Source organism: Dermochelys coriacea, chromosome 6 (genome assembly GCF_009764565.3).
Source record: "Dermochelys coriacea isolate rDerCor1 chromosome 6, rDerCor1.pri.v4, whole genome shotgun sequence".
Taxonomy (NCBI): domain Eukaryota; kingdom Metazoa; phylum Chordata; order Testudines; family Dermochelyidae; genus Dermochelys; species Dermochelys coriacea.
Window position 1 is genome coordinate 60,792,773 of NC_050073.1, and position 17,559 is coordinate 60,810,331.

The 17,559-nt window shown below is 44.1% G+C and overlaps 1 protein-coding gene across 4 annotated transcripts in view; it reads right to left on the reverse strand.

Moving 5' to 3' along the window:
* The window catches only part of SLC8A3 (solute carrier family 8 member A3), a 185,984-nt gene that overhangs the window by 129,855 nt on the left and 38,570 nt on the right, over positions 1–17,559 (reverse strand). For all 4 annotated transcript variants that reach the window (XM_043517480.1, XM_038407582.2, XM_038407581.2 and 1 more), the window contains exon 2: positions 14,306–16,128. In XM_043517480.1, the coding sequence (XP_043373415.1) occupies positions 14,306–16,071 (1,766 nt within the window). In that variant the 5' untranslated portion in view covers positions 16,072–16,128. The remainder of the gene's footprint in view (positions 1–14,305; positions 16,129–17,559) is intronic.

A 17,559-nucleotide genomic window follows, 5' to 3' on the forward strand; every position in this document is an offset into this window, starting at 1 on the left:
ATCAGGAGGCTGGATCCTCAGCCTTTACTTGCATAGGCTCCAGCCTCCCTCAGTAACCAGGAATGGCCCATCCTAAACTCACTAACATTCATAAGGAGCTATAGAAGTTAAAATTATTGCCAACTCTTTGGTCACAACTTGAGTGGATAGTGTGAAATTATTTGTGATTGCAAGAACAAGTTATGGGAGTTGTCAGAGGTTTTTAAGTCCTGAGAGAGTATGACTTAATCTTGCTCTCTTTACTATCTCCCCCTGGGGGAAACTGCTGGGCACAGAAACAAAGCAGGTGGCCAAGGAACAAAGGGAACACAAGTAGACCAATGACGTCATCTGTGCATCAAGTTCTAGCACTGCATGCCACTGACTCTTCCTTCTACTACAGTGTTTATTATTGATGTATGCAAATGTTCTTGATACACAGATGACATCATTAGTCTAGCACTGCATGCCACTGACTCTTCCTTCTACTACAGTGTTTATTATTGATGTATGCAAATGTTCTTGATACACAGATGACGTCATTAGTCTAGCACTGCATGCCACTGACTCTTCCTTCTAAGTAAACCAAGGCAGCCGAATGCAAGACAAGACAAAGGAAAGAGAAGATTTAGCAAGGGTGAGTATCTGTAGTATGACTTGAGGTGGAGGAGATCAAGACAGGGTAGGTACAGCTAGCTGGTAACTGGCAAGAGGCAAAGAGGAATCGGTACTTAGTCTAGGGAGAGCAGGCCTATGAACCAAGGCAGGAAATAGAAAATCCTAGTGCCAAACTCCAATTCATGTTCCAGCCAGACCCAGCCAAGGGGCCTAGAGTCCGAAACAGCCAACCAGGTCTCAGTTGCAAAAAAACAGGCAATAAGTTCTGACACCTAGAGATCCAAGAAATCAGACCAGGGGGGTGGGTTCAGAATGGTCACATGCGTTCGGATCCATCTCTTAGACATCTATAAATCATTGGCCCAGATTCTTCCTAGGTGTAAAACCGCTGACTTCACTGGAGTTCAACAAAGGATGAATCTGGCCCATTGTGTCTCTCTTTCCCTATAGTCCTGCTGTTGGCCATGTGTTCCTGTACGTTCTGAGGCTATGCCAGTTATGAGTACTATATAACAATGGATTTTGGAGCATGCAAACCTGGTATAACATTCCTTCATAATGTTCTCTAATATGCTTTTATGGTAACTCACTACCACACTGTAAGAGACTCTAGGCCTGCTGAGATTTTGTTCTGTGCAGCCAGCCACTGTAACACAGCAAAGGCCCATCCAAAGGCACTTTGGCACTTTAAGGCCAGAATGGACTATCATGATTAGGGCCCTACCAAATTCATGGCCAATGAAAAAAGCGTCACAGACCGTGAAATCTGGTCTCCCCCCATGAAATCTAGTCTTTTGTGTGCTTTAACCTTATAAATACAGATTTCACAGGGGGAGACCAGCGTTTCTCAAATTGGGGGTCCTGACCCAAAAGGAAGTTGCGTGGGGGGGGGTCACAAGGTTATTTTACAGGTGGGAGGGTCACAGTGTTGCCACCCTTACTTCTGCGCTGACTTCATAGCTGGGTGACCGGAGGGCAGCAGCTGTTGGCCAAGAGCCCAGTTCTGCAGGCAGCACCCCGCCAGCAGAAGTAAGGGTGGCAATACCATACTATGCCATCTTTACTTTTGTGCTGCTGCTGGCAGTAGCTCTGCCTTCGGAGCTGGGATCCTGGCCAGCGGCCGCCGCTCTCCAGCTGCCCAGCTCTGAGGCAGCGCCGCCGCTGCCAGCAGGAGCACAGAAGTAAGGATAGCAGTACCGCAACCCCCGCCACCCAGTAACCTTGTGACCCCTTCACAATGCCTTTTTGGGTCAGGACCCCTACAATTACAACACCATGAAATTTCATATTTAATATTAAATTTAAATAGCTGAAATCATGAAATTTGCGATTTTAAAAATCGTACGACTATGAAATTGACCAAAATGGACCATGAATTTGGTAGGGCCCTAATCATGATCATCCAGTCTGACCTCCTGCACATCACAGACCCATAAACTCTGGCTGAGTTACTGACATCCTCAAATCTTGATTTAACGACTTCAAGATACAGAGAATCCACCATTTGCTCTAGTTCAAACCACCAAGTGATCAGTGCCACATGCTGCAGAGGAAGGTGAAACCCCCGTCCCCCCAGTCTCTGCCAATATGACCTGGGGGGAAATTCTTTCCCCACCCCGCACGTAGTGATCAGTTAGACCCCGAGTATATGGATGTGACCCACCAACCAGACACCTGGGAAAGAATTCTCTGTAGTAACTTAGAGCCCTCCCCATCTACTGTCCCATCTCTGGCCGTTGGAGATATTTGCTAATAGCAGTTGTGGATGGGCCATAAACTAATCTCATCACACCATACCCTCCATAAACTTGAGATTCTATAGAAGCCCCTACAGACGCCCCTACAGACAACATACAGTACTAACAATAGAACTAATGACTGTGTGACTCTCACACTAAAGAAATTTTTTTTTTTTTAAAAACATTCACCCCAGGTAAATGGATGAGTTGAAATTTGAATGGCTGTGTTAACAGTCCTAATTTAAAGAAAAATTATAGTCAGAACCTCATTTTTATATTTAATCTGAAAAATGGCCTGGCTAGCAGCACATTTCCACTTCCCCCCATATACCTTCCAACATAAATTGGGCCTTAAGTTAATACTAAGGGTATGTCTACACTGCAATCAGAAGTGTGACTGCAGCACGAGTGGGCATACCTAGAGTCAGACGGAACACTGCCCCCGTGAGTCACACACCAGTTCCATCAGCACCTTGATTTTCTTTGGAAGTCTCCCATTGATGTTCTGAGCAGGCCCAAGCCTCCTTCATTTGCAAGAGGCAAGCTCAGGCTGCTAGTAATGGAGATGTGGTGACTGATCTCTCTATAGTAATGGGCTTGTAGGAAGGCATCCTGCTACTTCTCATTCAAACATCAGGGAGGGTTTAGGTAATACAACTCAGGGCATCAGTACAATGGGGTGCATATGCATTTTCCATGCTGCTCTGCACGCCCTTTCATCTCTATTATTGCTTAGAGAGCCTTTTCAGTGCATGATAGTATCAGTACCTCCAAGGCTACCATTGGCTCCTCAAGCAGCTGCCTGGGTCTCCCTTCAGGTCAAGATGCTATTTCTCTCACCACCTCCCTAATGGGTGGGTTGGTGTTTGCAACTCCTCTTATTCATACTGGGGTCGGAGGACGTAAGTGGGCCTCATTCTCCATTGCCTGGCCCATTCCGCAGTCGCTTACATCAGTGCAACATGTGTGCCAAGTGCCCAATCAGAACAGTAGCATTTTACACCCACTCTTTGTATGTGTAACTAACTATGCACAAGGCAGTGGAAAATGAAACCCATTCTTGATACCCACACGGATCTTCCTGGCACCTCTTCTCCTTCCTTCTCTCTGGAGAGAGTCACAGTGTCTCTCCATATCATATGGGTCAAGAAGGTGGGTTGTTGGGGATTTTCAGTGCACATCAAATTCTTTCAACTCCATGTTTCTTTCCCCAGCGATTCACAGCTGTCTCAAGAAATCCAGAGTCAAATTTGAATGTCAGGTCTCATTACAAATCACCCAAAATAGCCAGTTCCTGGCCATATCCCACCCTAAAAATACATTAGTCAAAGGATGACACTGGGACAGACTGAAAATATCCTGCAATATCCTGGACAAATGTTATGAAATTAAGATTAAGTTAATTCAATAAAGTTTAACATTCATGAATTAGGTTTAATACCTTTGGGGTCCATTGTATGAAAAATGCAAATGATTATGTTCTATTATGGAATTGTATGGAACTTCTTGAGCCGGAAGACAGGATTAATGCAATTCAGGAAGATTGAAAAACTTCAAAGGACTTTTTGGAACAATGCGCATAAAGTGGATTTCCTAGGAAATACCTGAGGGGTGACAGGAATGTAGGTCCATCCTTTAGAAGCTACACACTGGGAAGAGAAAACCATTGTTTGCTCGTTACCTGCTCTGGAAACGTCAGATCAAAGATCCCTGAACTGTATAAAGGGTGGACAAAGCACATCATGAGTGTGCTTGGTCTGAGCCAAATCTTTGATGAACTTGAAACTACAAAGAAATCCCTTGAGTGGGATTCCAAAGGACTGCTCCAGCCAGAGCCCATATCAGGGTTGGAGTGATCTTTAGGTAAGCTTATTAGAATGTGTGTAGGTTGTTTTATTGGTTTTAATACGCTTTCTCTGTAGTGCTTTTACCTTATGATGGGCTTGCATAGGAAGTACTCTGTGGTGCCTTATAATGGTGGGTGATTACTCGGTTATTAGTCTCTGAAGGGAACATAAGCCAGCCTGTTTAAGCAGAGTCTCTTGCTGAGAACACAGTGAAACAAGGGGACTGTGCAGCCTGGAGATATCCCAGCCAGAAGGGAGAGAGACATGGGTCCCCACCCAAGAAAGGCCACACTTGGTGGACCTGGAAGCCTGAGGGTGACTGCCCTTGCTGGACCCCAGAGGGGCATGCAGGTGCCCTAGACCGTGACAGGCACTACCTAATAATAAAAATCTAGGGGCAAATTCCCTTCTTCCTAGAAGAAGTGTGTGCAGGGAGAACAAAAGGACAGAGTCTGTAAATAAGCCTTTGAAGGCATGTGTGCAAAGTGCATGTCTGCCAACTTTTCAAAACCCACAGGGTCGGATTGTGTCACTAGCACTCACATTTCATTGAGACACTTCAGGTAATCAGACTGAATTGAACTGAACCCAACAAACAGTAAATTAGTTTTTGAACTGAATTGGGATTAACCTTTTTAATCTACTTTGGGGCTGCAGTTTTTGGCATGGGCAAGTTCCCAGTGCTCTCTCTAGAATTATGAATCCACGTGCCCCTGTGAGACAGTCTCATCTCTTCCCCATCTAAGGCCTGATCCTGCAGGGTGCTGCACTTTGTACTCCCACTGACTTCACTGCTAGTAGAGAGAGAGTTTACCCCTCTTAGGATCAGGCCTACATTTATGCCTCCCTAATTTGAATTTGACTAAAGATGGACTTAAACTGGGGTTTTAAACGTCCCCTTGTTTGCTGCAGTCACATAATACAGCCAAATGCCTTTGACGGGCAACAAGTCATAGCCCCAGACAGGATGTCATTTGTCCTTCTCATGGACAGGTGGCATGTATCTCTACTCAACGCCTGTCACCAAAACTATGAGAGGATAAAGGTCAGCTCGGTGCTTCTCATGTTCACATGATGGTCTCCGTCTCACATTTCTGCAGGTTGATTTTATACACTCCTCGGACACTCCCCACCAGCACCTCATAGTAATCCTCACCAGAAATCTCAGCGGAACGTAATAAATGTACACCGCTTGAGTTAAGGTAGGAATGAACAGCCTTAACAGTACCTACATGAGGGAATTTCAGAGTGAGAACTAGGCATAACATCTTTCACACTAGTGATACGCTGGGAGATCACCAACACAGATCACTAAATCAGGGTTTGGAAAAAAATGTATTGCATGGAGTGAGTAGGAATTCGGACAGGCAAGTGGGCTAACTAAAGCTAGGGAACAGATGTGCTGGCACCTTCCTCTTTTAGAAATGATCAAATCTGGCAACAGAATAGCCCAGGGACCTCTTCTTTAAGAGGATTATGTAGGAGCACAATGTCCAGGGGGAGGAGGCAGAGAGCAGATCTGGTACTACCGCTTCTTAATCTGGGTGAGAGAAGGAGCCAGGGATCAGCATCAATCAGATCTCACCCTTCTCCTCTAGTAAAAGAGAGGAGACAAGGCAGGACTGAGCCTGCATGCAGATGGGAGAGGGTAAGAGGAAGAGATTGAGGGATAATAGGGTGACCATACATCCTGTTTTGGCCGGGACAGTCCCTTTTTTAAGCCCTATCCCGGATGTCCTGACTTTTTTGGAAAAAAAGTGGGCATTTGTCCCATTTGCTCTGGCCAACTTGATCAGTTGGCAAGAACAAAAACGGTACAAATGCCCACCTTTGCTTAAAAAACTGGGGTTCAGAGTAATGTGCAGGGCGGAGGAGCAGCAATGCCAACCCCATGCAGTGAGGGAGGCAGGGCTCGGGCGAGCAGTGACGCCAGTCCAGCCTCGTGCAGGGAGCAGGCAGGGCTTAGGCAAGCAGCGAAGCCAGCCCCAGCCCTGCATGGGTGGGAGGCTTGGGAGAGCAGTTTGGCCAGCCCCAGAGGGTGGGGGGGGGGGGTCAGGAGAGTGGCTCAGGTCAGGCCTGCGTGGGGAGGGGGGTTGGGAGAGCACCTCGGCCAGCCGCGCATGGAGGACGGGGCTTCGGGTTAGCCCAACCCTGTGTTCCACTTTTCCTTTGGGAAATATGGTCACCCTAAGGGATAAACTAGAAGTATAAGATCGATAACGAGAGAGCTGTGGGAAGGAAGAGTGCGAATTCTAACAGGGAGAGTAGCTAACCCATGGAACAAATTAACCAAGAGAGATGGTAAATTCTCCATCACTTGGAGTTGCTAACAGATATCTCCATCTTTATTTGAAAAAGGAGGCTCTACTTTAGCCACAAGTTAAATTCACTGCAGGAATTACATAGGGAGATTCTAAGGCCTGGTATGCATAGCTCAGATTAAATCATAATGGTTCCTGCAGGTCTTGGGGGGAAAAAAAAAATATCTATGCAATTTATTTGAGATTGCCCCAGCTGACAATTAGCCAACATAGGTCTCTGAATTAATATGGAGCATGTCACACCACCAATTCATGTGATTAAAATTAAAACAGGGAGCATAAAACCCCAAACTGTAATGACTGCTGTAAAACTGGAGGTAATGACTGCTACCCACAACCAGTGATCTAATGGGCGGGAAGAAGCCCATCAAGTCTGAACTGGCTCATCATGGTCTTGAGTTATGGAGGAGGAAGAGCCTAGGACAGGAAGAGCCTCCCAACTAGACACCTGCTGAATCTCCAGATCATCAAACATTCTCATCTGGGTTGTCTATCAAACTGAAAAAGGCACTGTTTCCTGCAACAGGGAAGTCTAGAAAAGCAGCACAAGTGGCTACATCAAGCTTCACAATGGTCTTTTCCAAACAGCTATTAACTAGGCACTTCCTTCCACTTCCCACCCTGGGCCCTGTCTTCTGAACTCCCCCCCGTATTCCGTGTAATTGCTTTAAATGGCAAGGAGATGATTTTCAAAGCCCAAATAAAGGGGAATTTATTTATTTGTATTGTGGCAGCACTTAGTGCTACCCAACCACATAGTGCTAGATGCACACACCACAAGAAGGCAGTCCCTGCACCACAGAGCTTACATACCACATGTGTACTGATTCAGCAGGGCAGCCACATACAGAAGCTGGGTGGCAGTGCAACTTGTACTCAAAAAATCTCTGGGGAGAAGTGGATGAGATGGGTCACATGTACCTTACAAATGACCCCTGCTCCTTAGTAACTATACTTATTCAGTGCTTCAAAAAAAATGTATCTCCAAAAACATTGAAGGGCAATGTTGTTTAGGCCACAGGCAATAAACATTTCCAAGAGCTCAGTCTTAATATGTTAGTCTCCAGAAATATTTTCATTAATGGAGGAACAGGAGGAGGTAGATCCTTTCAGCCTCTTCGCTACTTATGCCTTTATTGCAAGCTTTGCATAAAAACCACGCACAGAAGTGGCCACATGTTACCACGCACATTTCATCCAAAAATCTCAGTGCTGCTTGTTTTGTCGAGAGGGTTAGCAAGCCATTTGCTACCAGTTTAACATTACAGCTTCTACTGACACCTAATACCCTTTCCGATTCATAGAACACTGCTTAGAAAACTTTGGAACTGTGGCAAAAAGCTATGCTGCTGGACAGGGGAGAGACACTCTTCCCTGTCCCCAACAAAAATGAATCTCCAACCATGCACCACCGTGGATCCCAAAAACATTGCAGATACCAGTGACGAGGGCAAGCAACCAAATATATCTATTGCCCTAATTCTAGGTTAAAATCCTTGATATTGCAGCAAGGAACACAAAGTATAATTTGGCCCTTAGACTTCAAAATAGCATCCAAACTGGCTTCTAATAGCAGATGCATCGTTCTAAACTGACCCAAAGGCAAATCATAGAATCACAGAAGATTAGGGTTGGAGGAGACCTCAGGAAGTCATCTAGTCCAACCCCCTGCTCAAAGCAAGACTAACCCCATCTAAATCATCCCAGCCAGGGCTTTGTCAAGCTGGGCCTTAAAAACCTCTAAGGATGGAGGTTCCATCATCTCCCTAGGTAACCCATTGCAGTGCTTCACTACCCCCCTAGCGAAATAGTGTTTCCTAATATCCAACCTAGACCTCCCCACTGCAACTTGAGACCATTGCTCCTTGTTCTGTCATCTGCCACCACCAAGAACACAGTCAATATAATTATAACACTGGGGTACACAGTCAACAGAATTATAAATTAAGGTATTACTAGCAACTGAAAGCCTGTGCTGTCACATGGGTGTAATTCATAAAATCATATTTATAAAAAAAGCCAAACGCCTGAGCGATGCTTGGGGTTGTTGTGTGTGCTGGTTGTGTGGATTTGTGCGGTGCTGAGAGAGTCGTGTGGATTTGCGCCAGTGGCAAATGAAGGGTGTGTGCTGTGTTTGGGGTTATTGTGTGTGCTGGTTGTATGATCATGTGGGTGGTTGTGTTGATTTGTGTCAGAGGGGTTGTGCTAGGAGATGTGGGTCTGGGAGATATGTGGTTTATTTGTGCAGGTAGCAGTTAGGCCAAGTAATCCACTATCTATGCAGTCTCCCTCTCACAACAAAGGAAACTGCTGCATAAATATTAGTCATAGAGTAAGGGTAGTGATTGGCTGAGCTGCTTCTGGTATCATAATTGTCTAGGACTCCTGGCATGGCATAGATACCTGTACATTGCACAGGGTGCAAGTCATAAATTCAAAATGCTGAGAACTTAAGAGTTGGACAGTAACAGACTACAAATCCCAGCGATGATTGGACCTAGTGATCTACTGAACAAAAAGCTCTCATCCATGCTTGTAGCCGTTTCCTTTACTCCATACTAACTCAGACATTCTAGGCTTCAGAGTGACAATCCTGGAATTGTATTATACAGATTCCTTCCCTGCACTACTAAAACTATTTTAAAAAACAGTAGTGCAAAGCAATTTGTGATTCTTAGGGCTTTTGTGTGTTTTTAAAACCTTTTATAAAACTTAAGTGTTGAGCCTAATCTTTTTGACAGTATCCTTTTAACAGACTAGAGCAATGACACTCAGGCCTCAGTGGTTCAGGAGCCAAATTAGTGATCAACATAGCCCAAGAGCCAAAGTAGTGTGAATTCATTGTTTCATTTACTAGATTATATTATTCTCACAGCAAAATGAACTGACCAAGTATTATTATTTTATCCACTACAATTGGTTAACAACATAATAAAAGCATCTGGATTGGTTAATCATTAAATCACACATTACATCACGTTTTAATATCATGTGCTGCAAAGAGCTGCAGGGGAGACATTAAAGAGCCACTTGCAGCTTACGAGCCTCAGTCTGAGCATCACTAGACTAGAGATGGCCATTCTCATTTCAGCTGTTTAAAATTTAAAAGGGCAAGACACAATCAGAAGCGTCTGTGTTGGAAGTTGGCATTTGGAAGTAACAAATGTATCATTTTAAATGTTATAACACCACGAGTCTGAAGCTTGTGTGAGTACTCACCTTTCTCATTAGATAGTAAAGTGCAGAGTTACACGCACACACGCACACACACAAAAAGAGGACTGGATAATAACAGCAGCATTATTGAGGTTTCACACCTCAAGAGAAGTCAGCTTGCTCCCCGCTCCCACCCAATATACAGGCAAGGAAACTTTGACCATATCAGCCTTGAGAGAATCACAGAAGCAATAAGCAAGACCCTGTGGCAGGATCCATCTCCCTCTCACACTTTATTTTATGCATCAGCTCAGCTATTTTTAATCCCGCATTCCCTGGGGACGTCCACTTTTTTTTTTTTTTTTAAACAGATGGTTTATTTTTATCTTTTTTACTTGAAGCGAAATTCCCTCAAAAAGAGTAGGACAAGAGAATCATCTCCAGCCCTGGGCTCTAGAAATTTGGTAGAAAACAGTATTATTCAATACAGAGGTGATGTGGAATTTGGAGCCCCTCACATTAATGTAGACACTTTTACACGCAGTTAAACTCCCTTAGAGCTGCTTACGTCCACACTGCCAACATATAATGGAGTCTAAATCAGTAACTTACCCACCAAGAGCCAGAAGAGGACGTAAATTGAAGCTCTCACCCTCCTCCAGCTCCTTAGCATGCAAGTTACATCAATCTACATAGTCAGAGAGCCTGGAAATCTCTTTAGCCCCACTTCCACAAATACTTACACACATGCTTAACTTGACTACCTTGCATAGTCCTAATGGGTATATAGGTATGTCTTATACGCATGTCTACACTGCAATAAAACTCCCTTGTCTTGCCTGTGTCAGCTGACACAGGCTCAGGGGACTCAGGCTATAATATTAATATTGCAGTGTAGACTTTTGGACTTACAGGGTCCCAGAGCCTGGGCTCAAGCCTGCAATTTAACAGCCCCACAGACCAAGCCCTGTGAGCCTGAGTCAGGGTGTTTTATTGCAGTGTAGATATACCTTAAGTGTTTGCAGAAATGAGGCATGTGTGTATTATCACTCTTCCTGCCTATGAGCAAAAAACCCCTTTAACAATGGTACCGCAAAGAGAATGAAGGAGTGGTAGGAGAAGGTGGGGAATCAGATAACAAATCCATAGTGTGTAAAGAAAGATAGTTTATTGACCCAGTGTTTTCATACAACATTGTGGTGATAAACACATCACCCCACCTCCACTGCACTTTAACATTTAGGATGAGTGAAGTGTTTCAGATAAAATAATCACATAACTCCCTAAACTATAGATGAGCCAATACCAAAACCTAGGATCTGAGCAATGCTGATCTTTGCAAAAAGTCAAACGTGGATCTGAATTCTCCACGTTGGCTGCTTTCTACCCCGAACATTTGCCCAAAATTATTTTTTCCCCTTCAGGAAAAACACAACCACTCATGTCTCTGCACTTGCTATTTCCAACAGAGTCTCTGAGCCAAACTCCTGCAGAATGGCAGCAAAAAGCTGTGCTCACTGCACTTCCTGGCCAGTAGGAAACAGGAATCTCACTACAAAGTCTTCCCTCTCAAAAGTTCCAAGAGGCTTGGAGGGCTAAATGCAGCCATGGTGTAAGCAAGTGCAGCTCCATTGATTTTAATGGTTTACACCAGATCAGAATTGGTCGAATGTCTGAATAAACATCTGGAATTACAGGTGCTTGTTCAAACTCAAACTTCAGACGTTTTGAAGTTCACCTATGACTAGCTAACATCAGTTCTGAAGGGTAAGGTGACTCAGTTACAATATATTTGTCCCCCAACACAATTCCATTTTAAAGCACAGATGGGAACCTAGTGTCGTTTGAGTGCGTTCTACCTACATTCCAAAAACGGAACTATGATTTGACTGTGTCAGAGAGAAGAGTTGTAACTGGCAGCACTTGTTATGTGCTAGTGCATTTGACTCCATCTTGGAGAACAGACTCAAAATCACGGTTCTGCTGAACATGGTTTAGCTTAAAGCAGTTTAGTGCTGGCATGAACAGGACCTTAAAATGATCCCCTACTTCGTAAATTAAAAAAGCTTCAGTAATAGAGGAGGGGCTGGTTGGAATATTACAGTGTTTAAATTAGTTCTGTCAATAATCCAGCCTGTTAGGCTCCAACTGCCCCAGTAACATCTACAATGGTGGAGACCCCATTTAAAACATTGTTGTGCCCCTACACAATTAGAATTAAATCATGTTGTAGGTGCGTCCCCCAGCACAACAGATTTTAACTGAGTAGAGGAGACCTTGGTCTACTTTGTCCAGAGAGTACAGCCTGAGGACCAGTTGTAGTAGCAGAGTTTGGCACCGTGACCCATGGTCACCTTCTCCCTGGAGCAGCAAGTTGAGGACAAAGCTGATCACCTTCAATCTTTTATTCAGGCTTGGCACAATTCAATTTGTCTATTTTCATAATTTTGACATTTCATATTGAGGCTTTTTTTTTTAAGTATTTTTTCTATTGTTATCAATGTAAATTTTCCACAGTTGCAGGAAATTATGGGGGGGGGGGTGGTCAGACTATTTAGTGACAATAGACATTGAGATTTTAAAAAAAGGTAAAGCTTGCTAACCATTGAAACCCAAATTGTCAACATCACATGTCGAGAAATTGACATTTACCATCACCAATCTAATCCTTCCAAGCCTACTTTTACTGTTGGTGATCTCAGCCAATCAGCAACTTCTGTTCATCTATCAAGGAAGAACATGCAAGTGCCATCAAATACCAGGGTTGTGGACAGCCACTGGATTTAAAAAAAAAAAAAAAAAAAAAAAAAAAAAAAACCAACCACACACACACCATGACAGGTAGACACAGACCATGGAAAGATGTCAGAATTCAGGCATCCCTGCTCTGTAGCTCAGTGTACCAGCATCTACATGTGCATTGTATAAGACAACTTGGTACAGTAATTTCCTTTCTCTGCTGCCAGTTGCAAGTCAGCACAATTCTTCCTTTGATTTCTCAAGTGATGGGTTTTAACAAGAGGCACCTAAGCACTCAGCATTAGGGAATGTTAGCATCATGTCCATACACCAGCTCCCTCTACTAAGCGATTTTTCCTCATCTTCCACTAATGTTAATGGAAGGTAGTTAAAGCAGTTAGACATTACTACTTCTCTGGTCTTTATTACTCACTACTCTCGCATCAGTTACATTTGTTCATAATGAAAGAGCTGAATTAACAGGACTGGTTCACACCATTAGAGGCCACGCAATCCTTTCCCTCCCCAGGCTGGAGGAGTGCTGGTTTTGTATGAAAACACTAGGTCATGGAGCTGCAAGGAAGTGCTGAGTTGCAGCGTTTTGGATCATTACTGTAGACTACTGCAGTCTTTTTAAGGTGGAAAACCACTAGTAAATAAACTCAAAGGGAAGAACAGCTTACTCGGATGATCACACAGAAGGCTACTCAAAAGTTGAAAATTTAACCCATCCCCTAATGCCTACGCTAAGATCCATGTAAAGAAAGACCTGTGGGTAGAGTACTGCCTGGCTCAAACAGCTCTAGGCAGAGGCTGCAAGGGTACCCAGACGGGAATTATTGCTCATTACACAAGCCAGCAAGAGCGTGTGCTTTGCTACCGATCTTGTGAGATTTGTGTGGTAGCTGAATCCCTGCTTGTACAAGTGGCATAGGCAGACCATGTCTGTATGTAGTTTGAGGGAGGGAAAGAACCCTTGTTAGGCAAGTGGCTCATATTTACCTGGAGGTGGCTGATTTGATTGAAAACCAAACCTATAGAAGGACTTTTAATATCCCAAATTAGCATATTCAAGAGTCCATTAAAAACTATGAAAAGGATTTTTTTCCTCTCCCCTCTGTCTTTACTCAACACTTTATTGCATGGGGAAATTCAACCCTTAATTTGTGTTCTGCTGAGGTAAGAAAGAAAAAAAAGATAGGGAGAGGGGATTAAGGGAAGAAATAGCTATACAACAGAGGTTCAGTTTTGCAACCAAGGGCCTGATCCTGCAGCTATTACTCACATCACCTAGGCCCAGATTTTCAAAAAAAGCTCAGAGCTCTCAACAGTTCCCATTGTTCTCAATGTTCTGGGTGGAATTTTCAAAAGTGCTCAAAGTGCTCTCTCTCTCTCTGCTCCCACAGGAGCAGAGTTTGGCCAGTGCTGAGCCTTTTTGAAAATCCCACCCTATTTACTGACTATTGAAAATCTGGCCATTTATGTTGGCAGTGAGTAAATGGGACTATTAATTTAACTAAAATCTGAAAGATTGGGCCTCAACATGTCTTTTGTCTTCTACTCACAATCATACCTGCTATCCTCAAAATTAAAGGATTGTGAAAACGTCTAAGTACCTCTCCACGTCCCACTCCCTGGTTTGAGTCAATGATTCTGAGGACTATAGGTCTTCTCACTGATGAGATTTCCAAGCCCCATTTTGTAATTCCTGGGAGGAAAGGGACAAGAGGTATTACCCTTTTAGATCCTGCTGTAGGGTTCTTGCCTGGAAGAGGTAAGTAAGGAAATTGAAGGAGAGCTGGAGAAAGTAACCCATTATCTGTTGTCTGCATTCACCTGTGATGGAGGCAAACTTGGAGTTAACCACAGTAACTCAGACAGGTAAAAGAAATTAAGGGGTACTTACACCGTTTCATCATTCTTGAACTCCAGCTCCCCATAAGCATCTTCAAAATCCTCTCCACCTCCTTTTGCTGTCCCTTCTACTGTCCTAAATGGGACTATGACCGTACCTCGAGCACCTGATGTCCTAAGGACTTTGACTTCCATCACGCCAATGCTCTCACTGACATGCATCACATCACACTCAAATGTGAAGATACCCGCATGGTCATCATCCAAGATAGTCACTGTGGCCAAGCAAGGAGAAGTCAGAATGGCCTTTGGGTATGGCAAATTGTTGAGCTCAGCAGGTTCCTCAGTCTCAACCACACGGAGGTTACTAAGCCGCACAAAGAAATGCTCGTCTTCCTCAAAGATGTCATCATCAATGATCCCCACAGAGAACTCCTTCTGGGTCTCCCCTGACTTCAAGACCACAGTTCCCTCTGTGAACTCGTAGTCAGCACCAGCATTGGCAGAGCCATCCTCCGTTTTGTAGTCCACATAGAGGGTCTTGGACACGTCACCCCCTTTCCGCACCACCGTCAGGAGGATAGCGCCACAGTTCTCAAGACATTGGTAGGAGCAAGGATCAAAATAAACTTTGGAGATGAATTCCTCAGGTTCATCTGCCTGCACCTCATGCAAGCTGGTGCTTTTCTTGGCTTGCTCAGCCACATGCTTTTTCAAAATGTTGCCAGCTCCAGTCATCATTCTGGTGGCTTGGATGCGGTAAAAGGCTCTGCTCTTTTGCTGGTGAGATAAGGCATAGTAGTTGGCCATCTCTACCAGCTGGTCCAAGTCCTTTTCTGGGTGCTTTTGCTTCAGATCCTTGAGAATCCGGATCATCTCTTTGCGAGATTCATCCACCTCTTTCCCATCCATAGTTACTAAATTTCCATCCAGAAAGTGGGAGTTCATCATCTTGCCATCCATTTCTATTCCCTTAGGGTGTTCACCTTCTGTCTCAATGATAATGCCTCTGTTCTTGTCAGTACGATACTTTTTGTGCATGTACTTATAGAAGAGCAGCCTTCTATCTGCCACCCAAGCCAGGAGGACACAAAGAGGGAAGAAGAACAGAGTGAGCAAGCCTTCCCAGACCTGCACCACACCTGGAGAGAAGACAGCAAGGATCATGTACAACCAGATATAAGCAAAGATGCTCCATGCAGATGTGACAAAGAACACCCTCAGGTGTTTTATCTTTCTGGTTTCCCCATCTGGGATCACATAGACGCAGATGGCTATGATGATAAACATGTTGAAAGCCGCACTGCCAACAATGGTAGAGGGCCCCAGGTCTCCGGCTATGAATCCATGGCCACATACCTCTATCAATGACAGAAGAATCTCAGGAGCAGAAGAACCTAGAGCCATCAGGGTCAGGTTGGAAACAGTTTCATTCCAAACCCGAATGGTAGTCGTGGTGGTCTCCCCATTTGGTTTCTTGATTGTAATCTCTTTTTCTTGTGATGTAATGACCTCTATTGATGCCATGAAACGATCCGCAATGATGGAGACTCCGAGGAACATGTAGATAAGTGCCACAAAATAAACAATAACCCTGGCAATTTTGTCCCCAAGGGATGGATTTTCTGGGTACCATATTGGCAAGATAACACCCTCCTTGCAATCAGAAGATCCTGAGCACGAGCTGTTTTGTCCTGTTCTTAGAGACTCTCCCGTTATGCCAGCATCCACCTGCAAACCATGCAAAAACAGCACAAAGGTAACCAGCCCAAAGTGTAGGAAGGCTGAGGTGAGAGGCTGCAACTTTAACCACGCCATACACAAAATTTGACTTCCACTGTGTAGATGCAACAGTCTTCTGAAAACGCCAAGTATCTGAAAGGAACAAAACAGAAATGGGGGGGAAGTATGAGACAGAGGCAAACAAGAGGTGAGGTTCTCATATACACATTTTAATACCTCACTGCTGAGGAGCTGTAGTAGAAATACATGGATTGTCTCTCCACCACTTAGAAAAAGGGTATTCGCCAGTGGTAGAAACCCTTTAAATGTATATCCCAAAGAGCAATGCTATCTTTGAAGGTCAGATGCTGAACAGACAGAAAAACTGATAAACAAATAACCGAGAGGGAAATTATTTATATTAACCCAATTCTTGACCAACCATCTGTTTAATTTAGGGGCCAAGTACCTAGTTACAAGTCTCCCAATAGGGCAATGGCGGTCCGTGTCAGATGAATTTATAACAAAATAAACTGGTGTTGGATCAGGATGGTGTAAGGAATAAAGAAGTTACCTACTTCGCCTCTCCTTTTTCCCCTCCTCCTGTTACTTAAACGGGATGAAGCAGCTCAGGGGATTGGTGGGGACACAATTAGCACTACTTAATGCTGTTGAGTAGCCGATATATGAAATCGGTAAGTGGGACTGAGGCCAGCAAACTAGGTGAGGTGTTCACATGACCAAAAACTACTACTACAATTGGCAACCTGGTTGGGAATTTCAGCAGAAAGCCCCTGAGTGGGCCACTGAGATTGACATTCTCTCTCTCCGAGAAGAGGTGCCTCCAGGTCAGGGGGTAGACACATTGGCAGGGGAGTGCGGGACACAACTGTCACTACTGCTATGGCCATGATGTACCCAGGCTGTGCATAGATGACTCCACTCTCCAGGACCATCAGCGTGCCACTCTTCACTACCACTAAATATACACCAAAATTTAGAGGAAAAAAAAAAAAAAAAAAAAAAAACCACAAACATGGTAATGTTCTGCTGAAAGGCTCGAAAATACCAGAGCCAGAAAGAGCTACACTAGTGAACCCATATACAATAGCAAAATTCAAGTACCCAGTGACATTCTGACAGATGGATGTGTGTCTGTCTATTTTCAAGTTGTGTATAAAGTAAAAATTGCCTACCCCCTAAACTAACCAGGAAAGATAACCAGGTGGAAGAATGAAGGTACATCACATCCCAGGCCCACCTATTGTATTTTGCTACTCATTGCATTATATGCTAGTAGACCTTTCATTTGTTAACAATTGGGTTTAAACAGTATACACTGCCATAAAACGGGCTGCTCTCTTTCAGTCACAGTATTCTTTCTGAGACATTTGGGTAACATGGTTAGTTAATCTACTGTGGGCCCTGTGAATCTGAACACAGAGTTTCACATGGAATCTCAATCTTAACAGTAGGATTTTCAAAAGCACCAAAGCATCTTAGGACCACGTGTCCAATGGACTTTCAATCTCCACTGATTTTAAATGGGACTTGTACTCCCAAGTCACTCAGGGCAGATTTTTA